This window comes from Pecten maximus, unplaced genomic scaffold (assembly GCF_902652985.1).
Source record: "Pecten maximus unplaced genomic scaffold, xPecMax1.1, whole genome shotgun sequence".
Taxonomy (NCBI): Eukaryota; Metazoa; Mollusca; class Bivalvia; order Pectinida; family Pectinidae; genus Pecten; species Pecten maximus.
The window spans coordinates 61,220-86,870 of NW_022979552.1; the positions used below are offsets into that span (position 1 = coordinate 61,220).

A 25,651-nucleotide genomic window follows, 5' to 3' on the forward strand; every position below is an offset into this window, starting at 1 on the left:
GCGCAAAATCTGTTTTCCCCATATATGAATGTATACATTTTTGTTCTTAGTGATGTCAACAAACTTGGGGACCTACCTCAGATATGACATGGATCGGTGATCTCATTACAAATTCTGATATGACATGGATCAGTGACCTCATCACAAACTCTGATATGACATGGATCAGTGACCCCATCAAAAATTCTGATATCACATATGCAAATTGTGAAAATGCTGATATGACATTTTAAAACAATCCTTACACATCGAATCAAACTGCAATTAAAGCTACATTCCCCTGTAGCTTCTCAGAAAAAATGGTGTCACAAGCCCCTTACTGGATAAGCTGGTTGCGTTTCTTTAAAAACAACTGGTGTTGGTGAAAAACGACAACCAAGATACAATCAGGATGGTGTGTAGTTGTCAGGGCAACTTCTAGGAGAAAAGGACCAAGCTTACCCAGGATGTTTTGGAAGATAATTTCTCCGATACGGTGGGCCATATTCAGAGAACAAGGCATTGTAATAAGGTATTCAACCTTTCCTTGATAATTCCTAGATTTTGACTTATCATACAGCACCTTACACAGTATAGAATGGATTGTTAACCTTATTTAGTTTACAGGAAGCCTGTGGCAGTCTGTAGTATAATGTAGGTCAGGATGACTATATTAGGCATTTACAGCCCTGGTTGCAGGGTAATATGATGGTATATATACAGTCTACCCTCAACCTATCGCCACCTGAATCTTCCGCCACCTCTGGGGATTATACAAAAATATATAGTCTATGGAATAATTGACTAACAAAGCTAAATATATAGTCTATGGAATAGTTGACTAACAAAGCTACATCATGTACATGTATATTGTTAATCGTGTAACATTACGGCGATATTAACTGGTTAACGTTGGTGATTCAATGTAGTGTACCATTTCATGGTTGTAATTTCCATAATTCGTTGCCATCGCCATTACTGGCGTGGACAAAATGTGGTGATATAACGAGGGTAGGCTGTACCAGAAAGTGTCGCGTTTCCTGAGGGATTGTTCGAGGGGAATACCGGTATGATACGGAGGGTAAACAAACCTTCAAAAATATATTCAAGATGTATAAATTATTACATGTTACATTTTCCTTTAGAAACTCTCGGATAAATTTGTTGATATTTTTGTATTTTGAGGATGTTGTCTTTTGCAGAATTTTATCTATTTCTGGTTGACTCACTAGAGGTGTGGAGAATCTCCCATCCCTTTGTGATGTAGAAAGATGGTTGACTTACCAGAGGTGTGGAGAATCTCTCTTCCCTGTGTGATGTAGAAAGATGGTTGACTCACCAGAGGTGTGGAGAATCTCCCATCCCTTTGTGATGTAGAAAGATGGTTGACTCACCAGAGTTGTGGAGAATCTCTCATCCCTGTGTGATGTAGAAAGATGGTTGACTCACCAGAGGTGTGGAGAATCTCCCATCCCTTTGTGATGTAGAAAGATGGTTGACTCACCAGAGTTGTGGAGAATCTCTCATCCCTGTGTGATGTAGAAAGATGGCTGACTCACCAGAGGTGGGGAGAATCTCCCATCTCTTTCTTATGTAGAAAGATGGTTGACTCATCAGAAGTGTGGCGAATCTCTCATCCCTGAGTGATGTAGAAAGATGGTTGACTCAAAAGAGTTGTGGAGGTCGAATCTCCCATCCCTGTGTGATGTAGAAAGATGGTTGACTCACCAGAGCTGTGGATAATCTCTCATCTCTGTGTGATGTAGAAAGATGGTTGACTCACCAGAGGTGTGGAGAATCTCTCATCCCTGTATGATGTAGAAAGATGGTTGACTCACCAGAGTTGTGGAGAATCTCTCATCCCTGTGTGATTTAGAAAGATGGTTGACTCACCAGAGGTGTAGAGAATCTCCCATCCCTGTGTGATGTAGAAAGATGGTTGACACACCAGAGGTGGGGAGAATCTCCCATCCCTGTGTGATGTAGAAAGATGGTTGACTTACCAGAGTTGTGGAGTATCTCCCATCCCTGTGTGATGTAGAAAGATGGTTGACACACCAGAGTTGTGGAGAATCTCTCATCCCTGTGTGATGTAGAAAGATGGCTGACTCACCAGAGGTGGGGAGAATCTCCCATCTCTTTCTTATGTAGAAAGATGGTTGACTCATCAGAAGTGTGGCGAATCTCTCATCCCTGAGTGATGTAGAAAGATGGTTGACTCGAAAGAGTTGTGGAGGTCGAATCTCCCATCCCTGTGTGATGTAGAAAGATGGTTGACTCACCAGAGCTGTGGATAATCTCTCATCTCTGTGTGATGTAGAAAGATGGTTGACTCACCAGAGGTGTGGAGAATCTCTCATCCCTGTATGATGTAGAAAGATGGTTGACTCACCAGAGTTGTGGAGAATCTCTCATCCCTGTGTGATGTAGAAAGATGGTTGACTCACCAGAGGTGTAGAGAATCTCCCATCCCTGTGTGATGTAGAAAGATGGTTGACTTACCAGAGGTGTGGAGAATCTCTCATCCCTGTGTGATGTAGAAAGATGGTTGACTCACCAGAGGTGTGGAGAATCTCCCATCCCTTTGTGATGTAGAAAGATGGTTGACTCACCAGAGTTGTGGAGAATCTCTCATCCCTGTGTGATGTAGAAAGATGGCTGACTCACAAGAGGTGGGGAGAATCTCCCATCTCTTTCTTATGTAGAAAGATGGTTGACTCATCAGAAGTGTGGCGAATCTCTCATCCCTGAGTGATGTAGAAAGATGGTTGACTCAAAAGAGTTGTGGAGGTCGAATCTCCCATCCCTGTGTGATGTAGAAAGATGGTTGACTCACCAGAGCTGTGGATAATCTCTCATCTCTGTGTGATGTAGAAAGATGGTTGACTCACCAGAGGTGTGGAGAATCTCTCATCCCTGTATGATGTAGAAAGATGGTTGACTCACCAGAGTTGTGGAGAATCTCTCATCCCTGTGTGATTTAGAAAGATGGTTGACTCACCAGAGGTGTAGAGAATCTCCCATCCCTGTGTGATGTAGAAAGATGGTTGACACACCAGAGGTGGGGAGAATCTCCCATCCCTGTGTGATGTAGAAAGATGATTGACTTACCAGAGTTGTGGAGAATCTCCCATCCCTGTGTGATGTAGAAAGATGGTTGACTTACCAGAGTTGTGGAGTATCTCCCATCCCTGTGTGATGTAGAAAGATGGTTGACTCACCAGAGGTGTGGAGAATATCCAATCCCTATGTGATGTAGAAAGATGGTTGACTCACCAGAGTTGTGGAGAATCTCCCATCCCTGTGTGATGTAGAAAGATGGTTGACTCACCAGAGGTGTGGATAATCTCCCATCCCTGTGTGATGTAGAGAGATGGTTGACTCACCAGAGGTGTGGAGAATCTCCCATCCCTTTGTGATGTAGAAAGATGGTTGACTCACCAGAGGTGTGGAGAATCTCTCATCCCTGTGTGATGTAGAAAGATGGCTGACTCACAAGAGGTGGGGAGAATCTCCCATCTCTTTCTTATGTAGAAAGATGGTTGACTCATCAGAAGTGTGGCGAATCTCTCATCCCTGAGTGATGTAGAAAGATGGTTGACTCAAAAGAGTTGTGGAGGTCGAATCTCCCATCCCTGTGTGATGTAGAAAGATGGTTGACTCACCAGAGCTGTGGATAATCTCTCATCTCTGTGTGATGTAGAAAGATGGTTGACTCACCAGAGGTGTGGAGAATCTCTCATCCCTTTATGATGTAGAAAGATGGTTGACTCACCAGAGTTGTGGAGAATCTCTCATCCCTGTGTGATTTAGAAAGATGGTTGACTCACCAGAGGTGTAGAGAATCTCCCATCCCTGTGTGATGTAGAAAGATGGTTGACACACCAGAGGTGGGGAGAATCTCCCATCCCTGTGTGATGTAGAAAGATGGTTGACTTACCAGAGTTGTGGAGAATCTCCCATCCCTGTGTGATGTAGAAAGATGGTTGACTTACCAGAGTTGTGGAGTATCTCCCATCCCTGTGTGATGTAGAAAGATGGTTGACACACCAGAGTTGTGGAGAATCTCTCATCCCTGTGTGATGTAGAAAGATGGCTGACTCACCAGAGGTGGGGAGAATCTCCCATCTCTTTCTTATGTAGAAAGATGGTTGACTCATCAGAAGTGTGGCGAATCTCTCATCCCTGAGTGATGTAGAAAGATGGTTGACTCGAAAGAGTTGTGGAGGTCGAATCTCCCATCCCTGTGTGATGTAGAAAGATGGTTGACTCACCAGAGCTGTGGATAATCTCTCATCTCTGTGATGTAGAAAGATGGTTGACTCACCAGAGGTGTGGAGAATCTCCCATCCCTGTGTGATGTAGAAAGATGGTTGACTTACCAGAGTTGTGGAGAATCTCCCATCCCTGTGTGATGTAGAAAGATGGTTGACTTACCAGAGTTGTGGAGTATCTCCCATCCCTGTGTGATGTAGAAAGATGGTTGACTCACCAGAGGTGTGGAGAATATCCAATCCCTATGTGATGTAGAAAGATGGTTGACTCACCAGAGTTGTGGAGAATCTCCAATGTCTGTGTGATGTAGAAAGATGGTTGACTCACCAGAGGTGTGGAGAATATCCCATCCCTGTGTGATGTAGAAAGATGGTTGACTCACCAGAGGTGTGGGGAATCTCTCATCCCTGTGTGATGTAGAAAGATGGTTGACTCACCAGAGGTGTGGAGAATATCCCATCCCTATGTGATGTAGAAAGATGGTTGACTCACCAGAGTTGTGGAGAATCTCCCATCCCTGTGTGATGTAGAAAGATGGTTGACTCACCAGAGGTGTGGAGAATCTCCCATCCCTGTGTGATGTAGAAAGATGGTTGACTCACAAGAGTTGTGGAGAATCTCCCATCCCTGTGTGATGTAGAAAGGTGGTTGACTCACCAGAGGTGTGGAGAATCTCCCGTCCCTGTGTGATGTAGAAAGATGGTTGACTCACCAGAGGTGTGGAGAATCTCCCATCCCTATGTGATGTAGAAAGATGGTTGACTCACCAGAGGTGGGGAGAATCTCCCATCCCTGTGTGATGTAGAAAGATGGTCGACTCACCAGAAGTGTGGAGAATTTCCCATCCCTATATGATGTAGAAAGATGGTTGACTCACCAGAGGTGTGGAGAATCTCCCATCCCTGTGTGATGTAGAAAGATGGTTGACTCACCAGAGGTGTGGAGAATCTTCCATCCCTGTGTGATTCATTGTGTGAACAAGTGATGATACTATTTGATTATGATATGGTTTTGCATAATAAACAAATGATGACATTCTACTGCGCGATTGAATATGGAAAGACAGAGTTACCAATATGTCTAGCTGTGAGAACTAACGATACTGTTCAACAATACTGATCGCCATACATTAATGTTCTGGGGTGGAATTGATCCAAAAGTTTTATCAGGTAAAACAAGATATCATTGACATTATGATTTAAAAATAGAGTGAATGAGATATTTTAGATTATTTTGTTGAAATTGTACATGTTACTGACTTTTTGTCTTTGAGGATTAAACTTCTCTTCAAAATAATGCAGATGCAGATGTCACCAGATCGGATTCTGTTTCCACCGCGTGACCAGTATACTGTCTTGTTTCACCAAATAACTTTACTATGATTGGATTATGTTTATTAGCATGATAGTGATAACGGCTACGTGATTGGTTTTTGTTTAATCAAATGACCATTTTATGGTTTCCGGATTAGATTCAGTTTGTATACTTTTTTTATGATTGGATTTTGTTAAATCAAGTGACCAGTGAACTGTTTCCTAATTGTATTTTGTTAAAACAACAAGTGTTTCTTATCGCTTTTTCTTGAAAGCTACAGGAAGGATATTTTTCAAACTTCATGTGTCCATCGTGGTCCATAGTTGTGCCCATTTGATTTTGATTCAGGTCCAATACCAAAATGGCCACCATGTGGCCATGTTGATTTTGACAATTGTTTGTCGTCATGTTGTAAGTACTTCACGCATATTTCTCAAATTTGCTATGTAGGTTTTACTTATGTCCATATAATTTGCAATCTGGTCGGGGAAACAACATGGCCATTTAGTGGCTATCTTTGATCCCTCATGAAACATTTGTTTGTGATAACCATAATTCTCAACTAGAGTTTACCTTAACACATACACTCATTTATGTTGTAATAATTACTGTATTGTAAATATTTGTGAGAATACATTCATTAAATTCATTTTTCTTGGGAATCTTTGAAATAGGTCAAGGTCACATTTGTTTCCTATAAATGTTGGACATTTTGTCAGAATTTGTGAGAATACATTCATTGCCTGTGAATCATGATGAAAGTTCATGTTCCAAGAATGAAATTGTCACAAAATTATTTTCTTGTGAGTCTTTAAAACATGTTTTTTGTAATTAGATGATTAGTTTGAATATGTGTACACTGTATTTATAAGGCTGATGTTTCTGTCTATCAGGGGAGATAATTAGTAGAGATTCACATTTGAATACTTTGTATTGATCCTATTGTACATACAATGTATTAAGAATTTATATTTGATAACCCATTAAATATGTTATATATATCAGCTAGATACTTATATTGAGAAATACGAGAGGATCAGTGATCTTTGATTTAAGTTCAAGTGGAAGCTTTACTTTCATACATTAAGACAAGTTTATTAAATGTGCAACAACCTATGTCGATGGGAACATTTATGCTTATACAGCATTTGGAATTTCAAAAGCACATTTAATATTTTCTGATTGATTGATAAGTTTGAGCTCAAGTGAGCTTATGCCATACCGTTGCATCCGTCGTCCATCCGTTTGTCGTCCGTCAGTTCGTCAACAATTGATTTTTAACGTCAGGGTGCCTTTGGCACCTGCCGTTATAGGCGTGGTGGGAAAATGTTGTTACTGATAGATCTGTTCCGGCTAACTATTCCTCTTTTCTGTCATACAAATGATATACATCCGCAGCCTAATATAGTTCCTATTTTGATAGCAATTATTGACACAATTTAAGTGATGTAAACCGTGTTTACTGCAATTATTTAAAATGAAATGTTAATGTTTGGTGTTCTAGACTATTTTAGAGTATAAGTATTAACCTTTTTCCTCGTCAGTATATGCAATTTTGTTGGCGTAGGATTACGTAGTTCTTTCTCGATACTGCCTTGAAAACGAAAGTAGAAAAATCAGTTTGATCGTCGTAGAAATTTACATGCATTCGCAGAGAAAATATCCACATCTGTTCATCCTGAGCTCATATGCAGGAACATTTGATAGCTTAAAACCAATCATATTTACGTCAAATGCACCCGAACATTCCACGAGATAAGTTCAGCTGTCACGTGACTCTTCACGACACTAGTCAGCCAAAATGGCGGTTATGTCTACTGTAACTAAACCAACGACCGTTCGCAGTTTCATATTCATTTGTAAGTCGCTAGAATACGCAAGAAATATGACCAGGAATTGAAGGCAAGTTGTAACAAACTACATTGCCGTTTTTCGTGAGGATTTTATTAAATACGGTTATTATTTGTTGTTTGAAAAGAATCTAATGATTATATTATGATCCGTGACTGATGTACTGGCCGCGGTGTCAAAACTAGAAATGTCTCGTCGGACAACGCGACCGCAATTTTCTATCAATGTTAAAATATGTTTGATAGGCCTTATAAATAACTTATATTATAAATAAAATAAAAAACTTCGGCTGTGTACATCTTGGATTTTATCTTTAGTTGTAGTTACTTGACAACATGTTCTGTTAATAGACCAATTTGTTGCTCAGTTGATTCTTTTTTCAAAGTTTACAAGCAGCTTTACTGATACAAGAGTATATCAATAATCTTCCACAAGCATTAAAGAAATGGGGAAAGAACTATACTCAGCTATTGTAAAGTTGTCAGCTGATATATGTTATACATGTTTTCTTGAATATACATGTATATAGAATAGAAATACCAGGGCCAGATGAAGACATTTCATCTGATACAAATGTAACTGTCTGACTATAAAATCCTATTTTAAATTTCTTATAATATGACCTCAGACCCTGACGTTTCTCAGGGCCTTTGGCCCTTTGACTCCTTCATAACCACTGATCGGAATTTGACCAAATTTGGGTTGACCCCCTTGGTCCTGAGGGGTAGGGCCAAAAGAGGTCAATTTGTTTAAACAACTTCTCTGAAACTAAGTAATGGAAATAGCTCATATTTGACTGGTAGCAACCTTTTGGGGTAGGGATTCAAAGTCACTTCATAGATTAGTTGTACTTTCTGACATAAAAGCTTCATTTGTATGATAGCTTAACCCCTAGGTGTCAAAGTCTTAATTTACCAATTCTAATCGGTTTTTTTTCCGTCGTCATCCGTAAAAAAAATTAAATTTTCAACTTCTCCAAAACTGCTGACTAAAATTAAATGAAATTTGGCAGAAAGTTTATATGGCTAAAGGAAAACCCAATTATATAATCCCCACCGCCCAGGGGCCTGAGGGATGGGGCAAAAACGGGTAAAATTGTCTAAAATTTCAAAAAATCTTCTCTACTCTGAGATATGGTGAAATCAAATATTTTTCATAGATGGAAGGGTCTTTTACCAAAATTGTGAATTTCATGACCCTGACTTTTGCCCATAGGGAGGGGTAAACTTTCCTATGGTTTATATAGGGAAATCACATTTATGACTATTATTTCTAATGGAATTTATTATAACCTAGTTAACATTATCAACATGGGATAACAATTTGATGGCATGTACATATGGCCCTGTCTGACCCCCAGGGGCTGAGGGGCGTGTCCGAAAAAGGTCAAATTGACTGAAATTTCAAAAATCTTCCAAAGACCCATATAAGGCAGATTCAAATACTGTTCATAGCTGGAAAGGTCTTTAGTGCTTTATCAAAATTGTGAATTTCATAAACCTAAACTTTACTAAAGTTTATATAGGGAAATCACATTTTTGACTATTGTTTGTTTGATTTCTTTTGGAATTCATTTTAACTTTCCTAACATTATCAGCATGGGATGACAGCTTAATGATATGCACAAGTTGGCCATGACACAGACCCCTTGGACTGATGGGTGGGGCCAAAAAAGGTCAATTAGATTAACTGAAATATTTCAAATCTCAGGTGACCGTTAAGGCTCATGGGCTTTTCGTTAGAATTACAACAACACCAATGTATACAGAATGTATGTACCCATATGAAATGCTTATGATATACTGACATAGCCATATACTTGAGCATTATTTTTGTTTTATATCTCATGAAACCAGGGTAAAGATACATGCCCTCTGGGCCTCTTGTTTCGTAGATATTATTAAGTTGATGTCAATCAATGTTTGTGTATATATATTAAGACTCATTTATAAACATTAACATACTAATATACTGGGATTACCTAATACTAAAACCAAATACGTGTACAACGTTGTTTATGTACAATACAGATTCCACAGAAAAAGAAAGAATTTTATAACAATAAAATTGTCAAAATGTTTTTGCTCGTTTGTTTTAGTTTTTAGCTCATTTGTGCAAAGGGCAAGTGAGCTCATACCGTGGTGTAATGTTCGTTGTTCACCCTTCCTTTTTACTTTAAAAATATTCTCAATTACCAGGAAGCCCAGAGACCGAATATTGAATCTGTTACGTGCTGTGATGAACAACTACCACTTTAGTTCAAATGAAAGACCTTGAGTTTAGTTCATGGTCACGGGAGTTAAATATGCTAAATTCTTCTCGACAACCACTTGGCCCAGAAACCTGATATTGGGACTGTAGCATACAGAATAGAAAAGCTACTAAATATTCAAATGAATGACCTTGACTTGCATTCAGCGTCACTGATCATATCGGCTAAACCTATATAACTCCTCAATTAATCAAGAGGCCATTAGATAGCTAAGATTGGGTCTATAACACACTTGGGAGAATGGCTATCAAGTTTAATCAAATGAATAATGGCCTTGATTTATATCAATATCACACAGGTCATACATGTCAAAAATCCTTTCCACAACTTTTTGTCAATAAAAAAGCTTCACAGGGACTTGATATTGGATATTTAGCTTGCTGAGTGAAGGGCTATCACATCTGTTCAAAGGAATGACCTTAATTGACCTTCAAGGACAAAAGGGTCAATGGTGCTTAAATCTTTAACCAACATCTTTTCATATACCAAAGAGACCCAGAGACCGTATGTTAGGCCTGTACCATACTGGGATGAAGTTTGCCCAGTTTGTTCATATATTTCATGATAAAAGTCTGGAGCAGGATTCTGTATCCTCACATACTGTCTGGATGTATAAATAATATTAGACATTACATTTTTAGTATTCATGACTTATTAGGCTACTTAGATTTGCACTGCCTATTATATGGTATCAATAATGATTCTGACCATTTAAATAATACCATCCTTATAAATGTTGATTCTTATATAAGATTATCAAAGCGTTTCTGTACTTACTCGTGAAAAATACACATATATGATATAATATGATATTTATATATTAATAATGAAAAATATGTTAATTGTATGTAACCCTGGTAAATACTAGCCGCAATATACCGCTCGGCTAGGGAGATCTTCTCTTTAGCTCGATCGGTTGAGCGTAAGACTAGTAAGCCAGAGGTCCCGGGTTCGATCCCTATCGGAGGCAGTGATTTAAATTTAATTAATCATGCGCTCTGTTACATGTATATTAACAATATTTTCAATGGGAATTACATATAAAAGTGTGTAAGTGGGTGTGCGTGTGTGTGAAAGCTGAATTAGGTTATAGTTAGAAATGTACATATCTACCGGAATAGAAGAAGACTGATATAGGCATAGCCTGTTGTCTGATTCTTTTGTAAATACTCATTTAATGACTGTAATTAATGTACTTTGTTAAAATGTATTTACAATAAAATATTTTTGAAATATATAAGTCTCTGATACAAGTTATACGATACGAGAAGATTTATTTTGAGTCATACATATTAAACAAACATTAGCTCTGAGCTATTTCTACGACTAACACGAGTAAAATACATGGAGAAAATTTATAACAAGAACAAAGAAATATCCCAGCGTACAAGTTAATTTTTAATGACTATGGGAATGAAAACAAAAAACAAGCGACAATGTTCCATTTTAACTTTACTGTACACGTGAAGTTTTGAAAATTAGGCTGAAATTAAAAAAAATCTTCGTTGTAATACTTGATCCATATCAATACCATACACTGAGGTAAATAACATTATCAGCATTTTAGTCAAGAAATATCCATTTTGTTGCATTTTTCTTAACATAGCCACTGTCTATCTCGGACTCCGCCGACATATATACAGATAGTGGCGTGACACCTAAATTTTGCGAGTTATCTACCGTTAACATGATGTAGACGTCTCTCATGTACTAAAATAGTCCGTCAATAAAGTTAGATTGAAATGTTTCTGATGTTGTTGTAGAACACTTTACTTATAAATTGATGGCTTTTATATTGTTTTACACTTAGAAAATACATGTATTTATCATTTATACAAATGTTTATTTATTTTGATATTACTCTTCCGGTGTAAGGATATCGTTCTCTTCCGCCGAAATCGTCAAGATGGTGAGTGGGATAACGTCAAGCTGGCCCGCGATAGTAGCCCGCAATAAACTTATCGACTAGTTCAGCCTTTCCGAAATTACCGGAAGTAACTGAAACCGCGTGGTTTTGAACTGACAATCGTACAGAGGTTAAGTATTACATATATTTTCTTCAATATGTCTGAAAATTTTAAGTTGACCATGTCTCTTGGCGGCGATGGCCCTAGGAAAGATACCGTTTCATGTGGACAGTCGACTGTACAGTCGAATGTCCATATGAAAAAGAAATTTTCCAGAATAGCCATTGCGGGATCAAGTCACATTGCCCGTATGGTAAAGGACGAATTCGTCCATGGCACCACTATTACCGAATTTATTGGAAAGGGTGGTGCCAAGGTGAATGATTTACAGGCATGGACTGGACAGCTGTTGAGGTTCATGCCGGATTTTTTATTTGTTCAGCTTGGCGGGAACGACCTGGATAGAAAGGATTCGGCTGACCACGTGGCAGACGAACTCCTCCATGCTTGTCGTTCCCTATTAGCTTCAATGCCTCACCTGACCATAAGTATTGGGTCTCAATTAATTCGCCATCGGACACGGAATATTTCTCCAGACATTTATGAGCTGAAGAGAATATCCCTGAACGAAAAGCTGGAATTCCGAACAGAACATGAATGTCCTCGGATTTCAGTATGGCGACACAAGAAAATACCAGTCTCCTGCTATGTGGATGACGGTGTTCATCTAAATGACAGAGGCAATAGGAGGTTCTACATTTCTGTACGGGGGGCAGTTATGAAGTTCCTTTCCTAATTTTCCCAGACAGGACAAATACACAGATCAACAATTAATGCAAACCAGATCTTTGCAGTCACATTATGCTTCCATAGTTATATCTGGGCAGTCACATTATGCTTCCATAGTTATATCTGGGCAGTCACATTATGCTTCCATAGTTATATCTGGGCAGTCACATTATGCTATTTTATAGTTATGTTCCCATATTGTCATTAACATTCGCCACAATATGGTCATTAATACCTTTGCCAGAATGAAAGATACAATGAATAATAAATTTGTACTAAGTCATTGTTGACCTCTCCTTCAATAAATTAAGTGCTCATCATTGTTGAACAGGCTTGGTGACCCTGTGGAGTGCAGGTGAAATATGTTGCCTTTTTGTTGCTTTGATGTTGCCACTGAACAGTATTGTCACACTATTGTGACCCTGTGGAGTGCAGGCATGTGCTGTTGTCATTTTTCTCATATTCGGCATATTTTCCAAATTTGGTGTTTGTGACATCTAGATAAGTAAATGTCAGTTTAAAAATGGTTTGTTTGTTTTGCATGTTGCAATGTTTGTGCAACTCATTTTCCTGCAGCTTGTTCAGGTCCATCTTAATAGCAAATACACTGATATTTTACAATCTTATAAATCACTAGTCTGGTGAAATGGAATAGAAGTTGGTTAATCGATTGTTAGTACAGTATGGATCATGGTAAACCATTAGTCTTGCTGTTGTCATTTAATCTGCTATGCTGCCTGCTTGTTATTTCAGCAAAAATGCAAGTAGAGAACACTGTAAGCTCATTTGGATCACTTTTAGATAATATTAACACAGCTGAGCATTATAGTAAGAAGACTGTTTTTGAGATAAATATTCAACCAATGTAGTTAAGGGCTATTTTCAAAAATATGCAAATTTTACCTCAAACTCGCAGTTGAACTATTTTTCCTGAAAATTGTCTTTCTGTTATGTGCAGAGTTCTTCAGAGCAATATACGTGATCTAAATTAGCTTACTATGTTATCCTGAAATTTGCAGTTTTGCTGAAATTAACAGCAAGACTCTGGCTGGCCAATGATACACTAGATTCAAAACAATGGACTTCTGTTTGATTGTATTGATATATAGGCTTGTGAAATATCACTGGATATGCTATTACTGGTGTTTCATCGTTCCTTTACCTGGGCAACATTGATTATACGTAATCAAGCTGATGATGCAACTTAATCTCATTTACTTTTGACTTCAATATTTTACTGTATCCATATCTATCACAATGATTGACTCTTTGGACAATTGTGAAAGGAGTATAATTTTCTCACCATCCATCAGATTGACACATTATCTTTTGCCAATTCTACTTTAATTTCACTTGTTCCTTTCTCCTTTTAGGTGTGAAAGCAAGGTAAAAGGTCAATATCATTATAGATAAATATTAGTTGTACTAAACTGTTAGACTGATGCAGATCTCAAACAAATGTTTCATTGGGATCAGTTTCCGAACTTCCGAAGTCTTAAGGTCAAAGGTCACAGCATGTCAATATCTCAAAAAAAAAATCCAATATTTATATCTGGTCAGCTGATTCTTGCTGGAGATTACCTTTCATGTTCAGATGTCAAAGGTCAAGGTCCTTGTCAATACATAAATTAGTGTACCAGTGTACATGGTTCTATCTTTTTCAATTTTCTGTTGCACTGTTTGAAAGAAAGTGCTTGTTTGCCTGTTTGCTTGCTTGCATACACCATGTCATTTATTATTAAAGTATGAAGTCTGTTAATATCTATAAAAGTACACTGGTTTCTATTAAATTAAAATCTTCCTGTTAGGCTCAGATGTAAAATGTAAAGTTTCTGTAGTACTAAATGCAAATTTTATTCCTTGCTTCCTCATAGAAGGTGCCTTTTAAGTGCTTGTTTGCTTGCTTGCTTGCTTGCTTGCATAAACCATGCCATTTATGATTAATAAAGTCTAATATACAGAGAAGGATTACTCGCACATGTATCAGGATTTTTGATTTTTGATTGTATGCATTTTTTTCATCGAATTATATTTGTGTCGATTTAGAGTTCTGGTACCCAAATTTCAAAAATGTAGAATCTTTTAGCCTTACATCGAAAGGACAATGTTGAACACACAATAGGAGTAATATGTCTTTGGTAATATGATCATTGTAATTTGTGAACATTTTCCACAAAAGTATGGTATATCAATAAATTTTAAAAAAAAGATGGTAAGGCAATATAACACAATGATGAGAACACAACAATACAAACAGTATTACTTCAGGTATTATTTGGCATTTTAAAATTAACACTATTTATTTCTTAGAAAATTAAAAAGTAAACAAATGTCTTAGCACATCATCAGATGTCCTTCAAACCCCTTTGTCTTTTCATCTGTCAAATCATATGCTTTATTAATTTTACAAAATTAGACCTTACACAAGAATAGGATCAGAATTCATGCTTGAGAGATATTTATATTGATAAGTTACTATGGTTAACTTCAACTTGCAAGTGCTTTTCACATAGTTCATTTCCTTTATTGTTACCATGTGGTCTAAGTTTGTATACATTAGTAAAATTTTGATGGAAACATTATAGTATGGTGTTTCCATCCTTTCGGAATGTTCATGGATCTCCTGCATTTTTTAACTGATGTTTTTGAAACCTAATATGTTTTATTATTATATGTACATGTAGTTATATTTCCCTGAACGGCACTTTGAACTATTCATCAAAAAGTTATTCTGTGTTCATGTAAAGTGGTAAAAATCTTTCCAGTAAATTTCAACAAAAAGTGATAACAGTCCTTAACCGCCAAAATCAAAGATGGCAAAGGTGGCCATTTTGTTTTATTTTCAACTAATAACCACAGGGACCCTACTAGTGAACTTTGAGAAAAAAATCCTTCCAATACTAGCAGTTAGGGTTTTAATTTGTACTTTCTTACAGTGGCATTATGATTAAACCAATAATCTTCCATTTCAATATTTGTGCCCATTTCATAATTCTTTATTATTCTTATCAAAAGCATTATAGGAGTATAACCATCATACATGCATCTATTTTACAAGATATTTATTTGAATGCCTTCCCATATATTCATGTTAGCTTTCCACAGGCCATAACATGTCTTGGAATTATTCTATACAAGCTGTGTCATTCATTTTTAAGATTCACTGTACATTTATGTGACTTATGAAATGAAAACAAAATTTCATTGATCTTTTTTTTCAGATACCATCACAAAATTGCCAAATTACTTAATACAGACTCACCATGATTAGAGCGTTGTGTTATAACTCTGAGTGTTATACAAGATATTTCTGTGAATGTGTAATGCTTTATTATATTTGCATCTATTGTAAGCAAGTTAAAAAGGTTATGGTATAAAGATGATATGTGTGCCATTTGTAGGCTCAATCTATGAAATTTGTTTCATAGACGAAGAAATACAATTTTGTTCCACAGATGGATGGATTTATTACGGGGATGTTTTATTATATACTTCTTTTCAAGATGCACAAAAGGCTGAAAGAAAAGAAAAACATCAGTGATTGATAAGGTTATTCATAGATAAACATTGCATGTCTGATATTTAGAAATTTCCCCCCAACTTACCTTTACTGCTTGGAGTTTTTTTGTTTTCATACAGATTCATATTGCCCCGATGATTATATGGCATGTGAAGAAATGGATTTTTGTGATGGGATACCTTCAGCATAGCTGTCTTTGAGTTGGAAGTGAGGCTATGGACTGGTATACCTTCAGCATGGCTGTCTTTGAGTTGGAAGTGAGGCTATGGACTGGTATACCTTCAGCATAGCTGTCTTTGAGTTGGAAGTGAGGCTATGGACTGGTATACCTTCAGCATGGCTGTCTTTGAGTTGGAAGTGAGGCTATGGACTGGTATACCTTCAGCATGGCTGTCTTTGAGTTGGAAGTGAGGCTATGGACTGGTATATACCTTCAGCATAGCTGTCTTTGAGTTGGAAGTGAGGCTATGGACTGGTATACCTTCAGCATGGCTGTCTTTGAGTTGGAAGTGAGGCTATGGACTGGTATACCTTCAGCATGGCTGTCTTTGAGTTGGAAGTGAGGCTATGGACTGGTATACCTTCAGCATGGCTCTCTTGAGTTGGAAGTGAGGCTATGGACTGGTATACCTTCAGCATGGCTCTCTTGAGTTGGAAGTGAGGCTATAGACTGGTATACCTTCAGCATAGCTGTCTTTGAGTTGGAAGTGAGGCTATAGACTGGATGTACTTTTGGCACTGTAGTCTTTTTAATTTCCTCAATGTTAATCTAGACTGCATTGATGAGCGTATAGATGCAGTCAAGATGACATGGCATGAAGGGCAAAGTACAGTGAATGTACTTTATGCACTCAATGAACATTGTGTGATCTGGTGATTTTGAACATTGTGGACATTGGAAATCTTGTGTTGTTGTTGGGGCTTACCATATACATTGTTGTTGACTGTCCAATCCAAATGTGATAAAGTCTTAACCAATTAAAGCCACAGATGAAACAGAAATAATAAAATAAATATGACATTAATGTATTGCTTTGTTGAGTCTTGTGTTCAATAATTCAATTCGTTAAAAAGAATATTAAGCTTTGTAATTGGTTCATTATTGAAAACAAATGTCTATGTTTTCAGGTACTGTATGCTATCCAGGATATATTTTACTTTCACAGCAAAACATCCTGGTACGATGGAAGTAAATACAAGCATATACTAATTAATTCAATTTCAGTAGGAGCAAATGTTTTTTTATTATTGATATGAATATGAAATGGGAAATCAAGACACAAAACACAGTACATGTATATGTACTGCATTTACTTGGAGCTTCATCCAACACTGCCTTATCTATCTGTTTTATTACAATCATCTCGAGTTGGTGTCATAGGAATCTATTGTGCTTCAATATTATCACTTCTGACAGGTGATTCAACTTATGAAGAATTTCGGAACTATTAATCATTACATTTAATAAAAGAACTGAAGACATTTCTGTACATATGTTAGTTTTAAACAAGCTCAGTGTTGTACCAATGAGTGGATTCATGACTTTAAGATAACAACAGACTCCTATGAAACCTTTCGATAATCTATGATTGGAATATCGGACCTTTAACAAATTACTTGAAATAATTATTTTAGATGTGTATACCAAGTAGAATTCTACTGAAGTGGAGGTGCCGTCTTTGCTCACTAATTGAAAGGTGTCAATTATGTGGTCACCATGCGAATCATCATACTTTATGAGTAAGATACATGCAAAATTTCAATTTGATGTGGCCAAGTAATAAGACTGAAAAAATTTGTGATAATTACATTAGTGTTTTCAAGTGACCAGAGTTCAAGCAAAAAACTGAGGTTTTGACATAGAGTTCAAACTAAATCTGTAATCTTATATGTTAAAGCCACATACTAATTTACAAATTGATGTGGCATACAGTCCAGAAAACTAAAGTGAAATTGTTGATGCATGTGCATGGACAAAATGATCTGCAAGTGGCTGCCATACCTTGCAGCCTACACATTATAACCACCAACACATGCCATAGCAGTCTTAGCCAACCCAATTATTTGTTGCAGTTCAACAGAAATGGACCCACTGCTTATCTAATTATCTAGTAATAAAGCCATCCAGAGGTATTGTATTGACCTCTTGGTACCAGATACCTGAGCCCAGTTTTTTGAAAGATGATTAACTTAATCACTTTATTAGTGAAAGTCTTATTTCTCTTTAACATCAAAAGCTTGGTGTGTAATATTCCATAAATGGACAGGTAGTAAGAAATTGAATGTTACAGTTTCATAAAATTGTGTCATGTAATTGTAAATAGAAATGATCCTGATTTTTAGATTATTTTTAAACTCTGACTAGCCTAATCACTCTAAACAACTGGGCCCTGATGGTTATATATATATCCGACAATTAAGTTTACAGCTTTGGGATTAAAGGTTGGTACCTGCAAAGGTCTGATAAATTCATATCTAGTAAACATTATGCAGATCGGAACTCTGTATCCCGAAAACAAAATTCAGTATCATAAATGAAGGAAAAAAACCTTTATGGTTGGAGAACAAATTCTGGATTGTGACACTCCAACTGACAAATATGTATAAAACAGTTAGTGAAGACATGAAATTTATCAATGTCAGACTGTTCCATATACTTGTACAGAAATTTTCAATGATAAGTGTTTGATAAACAAAAGTCTGTATATCTATATTCATCAAGATGTCGTAAGTAATGAAAATACTGAGAAAACTACCTAGTGCTAACTGACAGAATAGCAAATCAACAACAATCGAGCAGATACAATGCATTATCTGGCTACAGTTCAAAAATTAGAAATTCAAATATTTTTATATCCAACTTTGCAAAAAGCTGCTTTTAGAAAGAATTTTTATCCAAAATATTAGCATCCAATTAAAACGGATCAATCACTTGGAAACTGTAAACTGTACATGTATAGATTTAAAATTAATAGTATACATACAACATACGAACACAAGTGGAGAGGTGGTATGGAGAGGTGGTGGCAGCTAAAGATAATTATATTCATAACAAGAGGCCCATGGGCCTTAACGGTCACCTGATTTTTGAAAAATTTCAGTAAATTTGAATGAAAGAATGAATTTCAAAACAAATAAAACAAATGATAGTCAAAAATGTGATTTCCCTATAACTATAGTAAAGTTTATCCCCTCCCATGGGGCAAACGCAAGACCCCAGGGCTAGGAAATTCACAATTATGGTAAAGCACCTTAAGACCCTTCGATCTGTGAAGAGTATTTAATTCTACCTTATTTGGGCTGTAAGAAGAAGATTTTTAAAATTTCTGTTAATTTGACCCTTTTTGGCCCCGCCCATCAGCCCCTGGGGGTCAGTCAGGGCCAACATGTACATACCATCAAACTGTCATCCCAAGCTGATAATGTTAACGAAGTTAGAGTGAATTCCAATAAAAATTCAAAAAATAATAGTCAAAAATGTGATTTCCCTATATAAACTATAGTAAAGTTTACCCCCTCCCCAGGGGCAAACATGAGACCCTAGGGTCATGAAATTCACAATTTTGGTAAAGCACCTTAAGATCCTTCCATCTATGTAGAGTATTTGATTCTACCATATCTGAGAGTAGAGAAGAAGATTTTTGAAATTTTTCTAAATTTTACCCTTTTTGGCCCCGCCCACCAGCCCCTGGGGGTCAACTAGGGCCAATATGTACATACCATCAAAGTGTCATCCCATGCTGATAATTTGATACAAGTTAGAATGAATTCCAATACAAATCTAACAAATAATTGTCAAAAATGTGATTTCCCTATATAAACTATAGTAAAGTTTACTCCCTCCCCAGGGGCAAACGTGAGACCCCAGGGTCATGAAATTCACAATTTTGGTAAAGCACCTTAAGACCCTTCCATCTATGAAGAGTATTTGATTCTACCATATCTGAGAGTAGAGAAGAAGATTTTTGAAATTTTTGTCAATTTGACCCTTTTTGGCCCCGCCCCTCAGGCCCCTGGGGGGTGGGGACCATATAATTCACAATTTTGGTTCACCCTCAGCCATGGAAGCTTCCTGTAAAATTTCATTGAATTTAGTTCAGCAGTTTTTAAGAAGAAGTTGAAAATGTAAATTGTTTACGACGCACGACAAAAGGCGATTGCAATAGGTCAACTGAGACTTCGTCTCAGGTGACCTAATAAAAGCATCAATAAATACTACAACATCACATGCCTGCACTCCACAGGGTCACAATACTGTTCAGTGGCAATATCAGAGCAATAGTGGCAAGAATATTTTGTGCCTGCACTCCACAGGTCACAACTATGTTCATTGTCAACAATGATGATGCCAAGGTTTGGCAACATCAGAATTTAGCTTAATACATGAAAGAGTCTTGGCAACATCAGAAAATTCATACGAGAGGCATCAATAAATACTACAACAGCAAATGCCTGCACTCCACAGGGTCACAATACTGTTCGGTGGCAATATCAGAGCAATAGTGGCAAGAATATTTTGTGCCTGCACTCCACAGGTCACAACTATGTTCAGTGTCCACAATGATGATGCCAAGGTTTGGCAACATTATAATTTAGCTTAATACATGAAAGAGTCTTGGCAACATCAGAAAATTCATACGAGAGGCATCACTAAATACTACAACAGCACATGCCTGCACTCCACAGGGTCACAATACTGTTCAGTGGCAATATCAGAGCAATAGTGGCAAGAATATTTTGTGCCTGCACTCCACAGGTCACAACTATGTTCAGTGTCCACAATGATGATGCCAAGGTTTGGCAACATTATAATTTAGCTTAATACATGAAAGAGTCTTGGCAACATCAGAAAATTCATACGAGAGGCATCACTAAATACTACAACAGCACATGCCTGCACTCCACAGGGTCACAATACTGTTCAGTAGCAATATCAGAGCAATAGTGGCAAAAATATTTTGTGCCTGCACTCCACAGGTCACAACTATGTTCAGTGTCAACAATGATGATGCCAAGGTTTGGCAACATCAGAATTTAGCTTAATACATGAAAGAGTCTTGGCAACATCAGAAAATTCATACGAGAGGCATCACTAAATACTACAACAGCACATGCCTGCACTCCACAGGGTCACACTACTGTTCAGTGGCAATATCAATATTTTATAAGACTCATAAAATTTCTCCTATACAAATACACTATGTGACATGGGAAAAAACTGTTTGACCTCTGACCTTTATACTAGGAGGTGTGACACCCTATACCATATGGATTCTAGTTTGTATTGCCAAGGCCTACATTTAGGTATACATCTGTGTTCAATTGAGTCGGACATTTTCTTTTTATAAGACTCCTAAAATTTCTCCTATAAAAATATGTTATGTGACATGGGAAAAAACTGTTTGACCTCTGACCTTTATACTAGGAGGTGTGACACCCTATACCATATGGATTCTAGTTTGTATTGCCTAGGCCTACATTTAGGTATATATCTGTGTTCAATTGAGTCGGACATTTTTTTTTTATAAGGCTCATAAAATTTCTCCTATACAAATACACTATGTGACATGGGGAAAAACTGTTTGACCTCTGACCTTTATACTAGGAGGTGTGACACCCTATACCATATGGATTCTAGTTTGTATTGCCTAGGCCTACATTTAGGTATATATCTGTGTTCAATTGAGTCGGACATTTTCTTTTTATAAGACTCATAAAATTTCTCCTATAAAAATATGTTATGTGACATGGGAAAAAACTGTTTGACCTCTGACCTTTATACTAGGAGGTGTGACACCCTATACCATATGGATTCTAGTTTGTATTGCCAAGGCCTACATTTAGGTATACATCTGTGTTCAATTGAGTCGGACATTTTCTTTTTATAAGGCTCATAAAATTTCTCCTATACAAATACACTATGTGACATGGGGAAAAACTGTTTGACCTCTGACCTTTATACTAGGAGGTGTGACACCCTATACCATATGGATTCTAGTTTGTATTGCCAAGGCCTACATTTAGGTATACATCTGTGTTCAATTGAGTCGGACGTTTTCTTTTTATAAGACTCATAAAATTTCTCCTATAAAAATATGTTATGTGACATGGGGAAAAACTGTTTGACCTCTGACCTTTATACTAGGAGGTGTGACACCCTATACCATATGGATTCTAGTTTGTATTGCCTAGGCCTACATTTAGGTATATATCTGTGTTCAATTGAGTCGGACGTTTTTTTTTTATAAGACTCATAAAATTTCTCCTATAAAAATATGTTATGTGACATGGGGAAAAACTGTTTGACCTCTGACCTTTATACTAGGAGGTGTGACACCCTATACCATATGGATTCTAGTTTGTATTGCCAAGGCCTACATTTAGGTATATATCTGTGTTCAATTGAGTCGGACATTTTCTTTTTATAAGACTCATAAAATTTCTCCTATAAAAATATGTTATGTGACATGGGAAAAAACTGTTTGACCTCTGACCTTTATACTAGGAGGTGTGACACCCTATACCATATGGATTCTAGTTTGTATTGCCTAGGCCTACATTTAGGTATATATCTGTGTTCAATTGAGTCGGACGTTTTCTTTTATAAGACTCATAAAATTTCTCCTATAAAAATATGTTATGTGACATGGGAAAAACTGTTTGACCTCTGACCTTTATACTAGGAGGTGTGACACCCTATACCATATGGATTCTAGTTTGTATTGCCTAGGCCTACATTTAGGTATATATCTGTGTTCAATTGAGTCGGACGTTTTCTTTTTATAAGACTCATAAAATTTCTCCTATACAAATATGTTATGTGACATGGGGAAAACTGTTTGACCTCTGACCTTTATACTAGGAGGTGTGACACCCTATACCATATGGATTCTAGTTTGTATTGCCAAGGCCTACATTTAGGTATATATCTGTGTTCAATTGAGTCGGACATTTTCTTTTTATAAGACTCATAAATTTCTCCTATAAAAATATGTTATGTGACATGGGGAAAAACTGTTTGACCTCTGACCTTTATACTAGGAGGTGTGACACCCTATACCATATGGATTCTAGTTTGTATTGCCAAGGCCTACATTTAGGTATACATCTGTGTTCAATTGAGTCGGACGTTTTCTTTTATAAGACTCATAAAATTTCTCCTATAAAAATATGTTATGTGACATGGGAAAAAACTGTTTGACCTCTGACCTTTATACTAGGAGGTGTGACACCCTATACCATATGGATTCTAGTTTGTATTGCCTAGGCCTACATTTAGGTATATATCTGTGTTCAATTGAGTCGGACATTTTCTTTTTATAAGACTCATAAAATTTCTCCTATAAAAATATGTTATGTGACATGGGGAAAAACTGTTTGACCTCTGACCTTTATACTAGGAGGTGTGACACCCTATACCATATGGATTCTAGTTTGTATTGCCAAGGCCTACATTTAGGTATATATCTGTGTTCAATTGAGTCGGACGTTTTATTTTATAAGACTCATAAAATTTCTCCTATAAAAATATGTTATGTGACATGGGGAAAAACTGTTTGACCTCTGACCTTTATACTAGGAGGTGTGACACCCTATACCATATGGATTCTAGTTTGTATTGCCTAGGCCTACATTTAGGTATATATCTGTGTTCAATTGAGTCGGACGTTTTTTTTTTATAAGACTCATAAAATTTCTCCTATAAAAATATGTTATGTGACATGGGGAAAACTGTTTGACCTCTGACCTTTATACTAGGAGGTGTGACACCCTATACCATATGGATTCTAGTTTGTATTGCCAAGGCCTACATTTAGGTATATATCTGTGTTCAATTGAGTCGGACATTTTCTTTTTATAAGACTCATAAAATTTCTCCTATAAAAATATGTTATGTGACATGGGGAAAAAACTGTTTGACCTCTGACCTTTATACTAGGAGGTGTGACACCCTATACCATATGGATTCTAGTTTGTATTGCCTAGGCCTACATTTAGGTATATATCTGTGTTCAATTGAGTCGGACGTTTTATTTTATAAGACTCATAAAATTTCTCCTATAAAAATATGTTATGTGACATGGGAAAAACTGTTTGACCTCTGACCTTTATACTAGGAGGTGTGACACCCTATACCATATGGATTCTAGTTTGTATTGCCTAGGCCTACATTTAGGTATATATCTGTGTTCAATTGAGTCGGACGTTTTTTTTTATAAGACTCATAAAATTTCTCCTATACAAATATGTTATGTGACATGGGGAAAAACTGTTTGACCTCTGACCTTTATACTAGGAGGTGTGACACCCTATACCATATGGATTCTAGTTTGTATTGCCAAGGCCTACATTTAGGTATATATCTGTGTTCAATTGAGTCGGACATTTTTTTTTATAAGACTCATAAAATTTCTCCTATAAAAATATGTTATGTGACATGGGGAAAAACTGTTTGACCTCTGACCTTTATACTAGGAGGTGTGACACCCTATACCATATGGATTCTAGTTTGTATTGCCAAGGCCTACATTTAGGTATACATCTGTGTTCAATTGAGTCGGACGTTTTATTTTATAAGACTCATAAAATTTCTCCTATAAAAATATGTTATGTGACATGGGAAAAAACTGTTTGACCTCTGACCTTTATACTAGGAGGTGTGACACCCTATACCATATGGATTCTAGTTTGTATTGCCTAGGCCTACATTTAGGTATATATCTGTGTTCAATTGAGTCGGACATTTTTTTTTATAAGACTCATAAAATTTCTCCTATAAAAATATGTTATGTGACATGGGGAAAACTGTTTGACCTCTGACCTTTATACTAGGAGGTGTGACACCCTATACCATATGGATTCTAGTTTGTATTGCCAAGGCCTACATTTAGGTATATATCTGTGTTCAATTGAGTCGGACATTTTTTTTTTATAAGACTCCTAAAATTTCTCCTATAAAAATATGTTATGTGACATGGGAAAAAACTGTATGACCTCTGACCTTTATACTAGAAGGTGTGACACCCTATACCATATGGATTCTAGTTTGTATTGCCTAGGCCTACATTTAGGTATATATCTGTGTTCAATTGAGTCGGACATTTTTTTTTATAAGACTCCTAAAATTTCTCCTATAAAAATATGTTATGTGACATGGGAAAAAACTGTTTGACCTCTGACCTTTATACTAGGAGGTGTGACACCCTATACCATTCTAGTTTTTATTGCCTATGCCTAGATTTAAAATATAATGTCTCCATATAAAACAAAAAGCTTGGGCTTAACACTCAAAATTCTGTGATATAACTTGAAAAGAGCACTCACCCTTGATGTGAATGGATGTTTATCACATGAACTGCTGGCTTTCTCCAATGGCATTTTTTCTTGTTCATCATCCTAGAATTAGATTGACATGAAGGATTATTACATACAATGTACAGTAAGGACCGTAGCTTTTAATACTTTTACCCTTTCCCCCGCGATTTATGGTGACGAGTGTACATGGAGAAATAATCACCGTGTTTCCTGGTGATAGACCAATTATGCCGATCGATCACCGGGGTTAAATCATCAAAGATCGCGGTGACCAAGCGTGCCGCGGTGAACCTCCGCGATCGAGACACTGAGGACCACAGAGGATCACAGAGGATCAGCAGGACTCATCGGTGCCGACTCATGCGATAAAATTTACCTGTAATATGAATCGGTATGGAGTAATTACATGTATATAACTGACACCCAAAT

At 36.9% G+C, this 25,651-nt stretch overlaps 1 protein-coding gene and 1 long non-coding RNA gene across 5 annotated transcripts in view; both read left to right on the plus strand.

The window, feature by feature from the left end:
- The window catches only part of LOC117318905, a gene marked incomplete at its 5' end in the record, with an annotated part of 66,542 nt that extends 59,585 nt beyond the window's left edge, over positions 1-6,957 (plus strand). Inside the window, one exon of the mRNA XM_033873839.1 lies at positions 51-6,957. Within this exon, the coding sequence (XP_033729730.1) occupies positions 51-53 (3 nt within the window). The remainder of the gene's footprint in view (positions 1-50) is intronic.
- Positions 6,958-11,614: 4,657 nt separating this feature from the next.
- On the plus strand, positions 11,615-16,932 carry LOC117318903. 4 transcript variants are annotated; one of them, XR_004530486.1, is made up of 3 exons: positions 11,615-11,727; positions 13,761-13,780; positions 16,027-16,932. It is a non-coding gene; the product is annotated as an uncharacterized LOC117318903 (long non-coding RNA). The 4 variants fall into 4 exon arrangements; XR_004530485.1 differs by having other exon boundaries at positions 13,761-13,773; XR_004530483.1 differs by having other exon boundaries at positions 11,615-13,780.
- The last annotated feature ends 8,719 nt before the right edge of the window (positions 16,933-25,651 follow it).